At 45.2% G+C, this 3,067-nt stretch overlaps 1 protein-coding gene across 1 annotated transcript; it reads left to right on the top strand.

Moving 5' to 3' along the window:
* Positions 1-1,256: 1,256 nt before the first annotated feature.
* Positions 1,257-2,768, top strand: LOC144790794 (endogenous retrovirus group PABLB member 1 Env polyprotein-like). Its single transcript, XM_078665481.1, has one exon. It carries the CDS (start codon positions 1,257-1,259, stop codon positions 2,766-2,768), a length of 1,512 nt encoding a protein of 503 aa, XP_078521607.1.
* The last annotated feature ends 299 nt before the right edge of the window (positions 2,769-3,067 follow it).

Raw genomic sequence — 3,067 nt, 5'->3', positions numbered from 1 at the left:
CATGGAGAGGTGCAACAATTTAAAATACGTACTCGTTGTTGTTTGTGCCTTCTCGAGATGGGTAGAAGCATATCCCTTAAAAGACAATACTGCCCTGTCCACAGCGAAAGCCCTTGTGAAAGAGTTCTTCCCCAGGTTTGGAATGCCTAGAATGGTCTGGAGTGATAACGGAAGTGAATTTGTGGGTCGAGTGATGAAGAGAGTATGTGAAGGGCTAGGTATACAGCAGAAGTTTCACGCTGCAAATCACCCCCAATCAGCTGGATTAGTAGAATGCTACAATGGCACTTTAAAACTTAAACTGGCCAAAATTCAAGCGAGCACAGGTCTTAAATGGCCTGACGCTCTCCCTTTAGCACTCCTGTCCACCAGAATGACTGTGCATTCACGAGTGAAACTTAGTCCTTATGAAATTGTTTTTGGCCGCCCGGCCAACATATGGGGAGTGCCACGACCCACCAAGTTCAGCGAGCTCGAACACCCTGTTTTGCTTGACTACCTGTATGAATTGACGGCTAAATTGCGTGTTTTGCATCAACAGGTTCACGACACCCTGCCTCCGGTCTCTGGGACTCCAGGTCACTCCATCGACCCTGGTTCCTGGGTCCTTGTCAAGAATTTCCAGAGAACAAAGAACGACCAGCCCAGGTGGACCGGACCGCACCTCGTCCTTCTTTCCACAAGATCAGCGGTCCGAGTGGAGGGGAAGGCCAACTGGATCCACGGTGTCCACTGCAAAAGAATTACGTTACCTCTGCCTTATGACCAGTGGGTCCAGAAGGGTGTCGCTGACTCAGAAACTAAAACCGTGCCACGTCACCTACCTTTCAGTGATGCAAGTGTAAAAGGAACTAACTCTGAACGTAAAAGTGAGAACATTTCGCACGAGGCTGTGCCGCCATCCAAGCGATTGAACACTACAGAGCCTGAACTCTTGTTCCAGGATCAAACAGTACCCGGAAGACAACGGTACAATTTGAGACCGAGACCTATGGACTAATAAATATATTTCTTTTTTCCATCCAAGTACTATTTTTATTAAAGCGCAGCTCTCCCATCTGAGGAAACTTGCTTATTTTTGTTTTTCGAACCGCCATCCGGGTTCCGCTGCTAGGGCCGCGATTGCTTAAAGTCTTTGGAGTGCAGCTGACGACGTTAGGTCGACGGTTCTGGTTGGTCCAAGGGAGTTGCCCTAGACTGACGGAAGCATTCTTTAGCAGAATCAACCTGCCATCGCGGGCAGCACTTTAGAGAAGATGGAGTTTCCCGATGTGGAGAGACCTGCCGAGAAAGCGAATTTTAAAACAAAGATCTGTATTACCATGACAAAGATAATCTTCTTGATATTGTGCATCCTAATGTTGTTCAGTGTAATGATATTTTTAATAAGTTATGTTTTATTCTCTTTTCATGTAACATTTGCACCCACTGTATCGCCCATACCTCCTCCTACTGTTTCCTCTCATTCTTTCCACCCTCTTCCTGACCATGAATCCAATAGAAGGTTAGAGTTAATTAATAACTCCTTTGTTCAACTGTTACACCAACACCAACTAGTAATGAACACGACTAACTGTTGGGTGTGTGGCCTTATGCCTCACACAACAGATAAAGGTATCCCTTATCTGGTTCTGCCTTTCAGCCACAATGGTTCTATGTGGGCATACAGAACAATGTTCATATATGCACGTGAAATCTACCCCCTACGCTCTATGAAAGACAACCCTAAGAATAGTGCTCTAGTCAAAGGTATAGTTGACATGATTAAGGATGGTATTTCTTATGAAACTACCCCCGAAGATGAGATACGTGCCTATGTAGGATGGAACGTAACCGGATATGGAGCTGTTCTAGGTGAGAAACAGCAAACTAAGATATCTTCCCCGATTTGGATTGTACCCCATCAGGGTCACCTGTGTCTGCAAGGTATTGGCAAGAATCCCAGAGCTCAGTTAGGGAAGAGTGTCTGCACTGAAACGTATGTTTTTGGATCTCAGACTTCCCCTGCATTTTTGGCAGCTAAGGGTACCTATTTCATCTGCCATGATAGAGCCTACACATGGTTGCCCCCTGACTTTTCGGGCTCATGTTTTGTTTCGTTCCTGTTGCCTCCCACCTACACAGCAGCGGCAGATTACCACAGGACAAGGATAGTTAGAGGTGTCTTGAGCAAAGAAGACACTGCAGGACAAGAGTTTGGGGACTTCGCAAAGGGTTTTCTGCCGTTCTGGGGATCCATGGCTAACAGCAGGAACATAAGGCAATTGACAAGGGTAGTTGAGTCCACTGTGATAGAAACTGCTGGTGCCCTTAGTAACCTGACTGCTGAGCTCCAATCGGATCGTCTTATGACCCTTCAGAACAGGGTCGCATTAGACGTCATACTTGCAGACCGAGGTGGGGTATGCAGATTGATCCAATCGAGTTGCTGTGTTTTCATCCCTGATAACGCTCCAACAGTGTACCAGACCATCTCCAAACTACACAAGATTTCCGAATCTATTCATGTGGATAAAGGAGATTGGTCGTTAATAGGATGGTTCTGGGAACTGATATCCGCCTGGGGATGGAAAATTCTGATGGTCATTGTGATGGTCTTAGCCATTCTTTTCCTGTTCTGTCTGTGCGTACAGTGTGCTCCTGCAATATGTGGCCTCTGTGTTACATCATGTGTAAGGAAGCCTGTATCAAGAGATGAACTAAGTACTAGAATGATGTTACAGCAACATCTCAATGACTTTAGGAATATAGATCTGGACTCAGATTAACATGAGGATAGATTAATTGCCTATGTAAGGGCAAAAGGAGGGTTTGTGGTTCTGAAGATTCTGGACTCATATAAATAATTCTGGACTCGAGAATTAAACTTCGTCGAAACATGACGAATTTGGTATCAAAAGACCGAGAATGACGAGTACACCATGTACAAGCATTTTCAGCATATTCGAGTGACGATTTCACCTCAAAATCGTCATTATCGTTCAGAACCCTCGGCTTCCATTTTATGTATGGCAGCCATTTTATGAGTTGCCCTTTACATAGGTTTATAATCCAGCTGAATTTGATC

This window comes from Lissotriton helveticus, chromosome 11 (assembly GCF_964261635.1).
Source record: "Lissotriton helveticus chromosome 11, aLisHel1.1, whole genome shotgun sequence".
Taxonomy (NCBI): domain Eukaryota; kingdom Metazoa; phylum Chordata; class Amphibia; order Caudata; family Salamandridae; genus Lissotriton; species Lissotriton helveticus.
The sequence above is the reverse complement of the archived record's forward strand: the minus strand, read 5'-3'. Positions and strand labels throughout refer to the sequence as shown.

Bases quoted from the DNA above. Each gene is read 5' to 3' on its own strand.
- LOC144790794 (XM_078665481.1), top strand. From the start codon at position 1,257: ATGGAGTTTCCCGATGTGGAGAGACCTGCCGAGAAAGCGAATTTTAAA.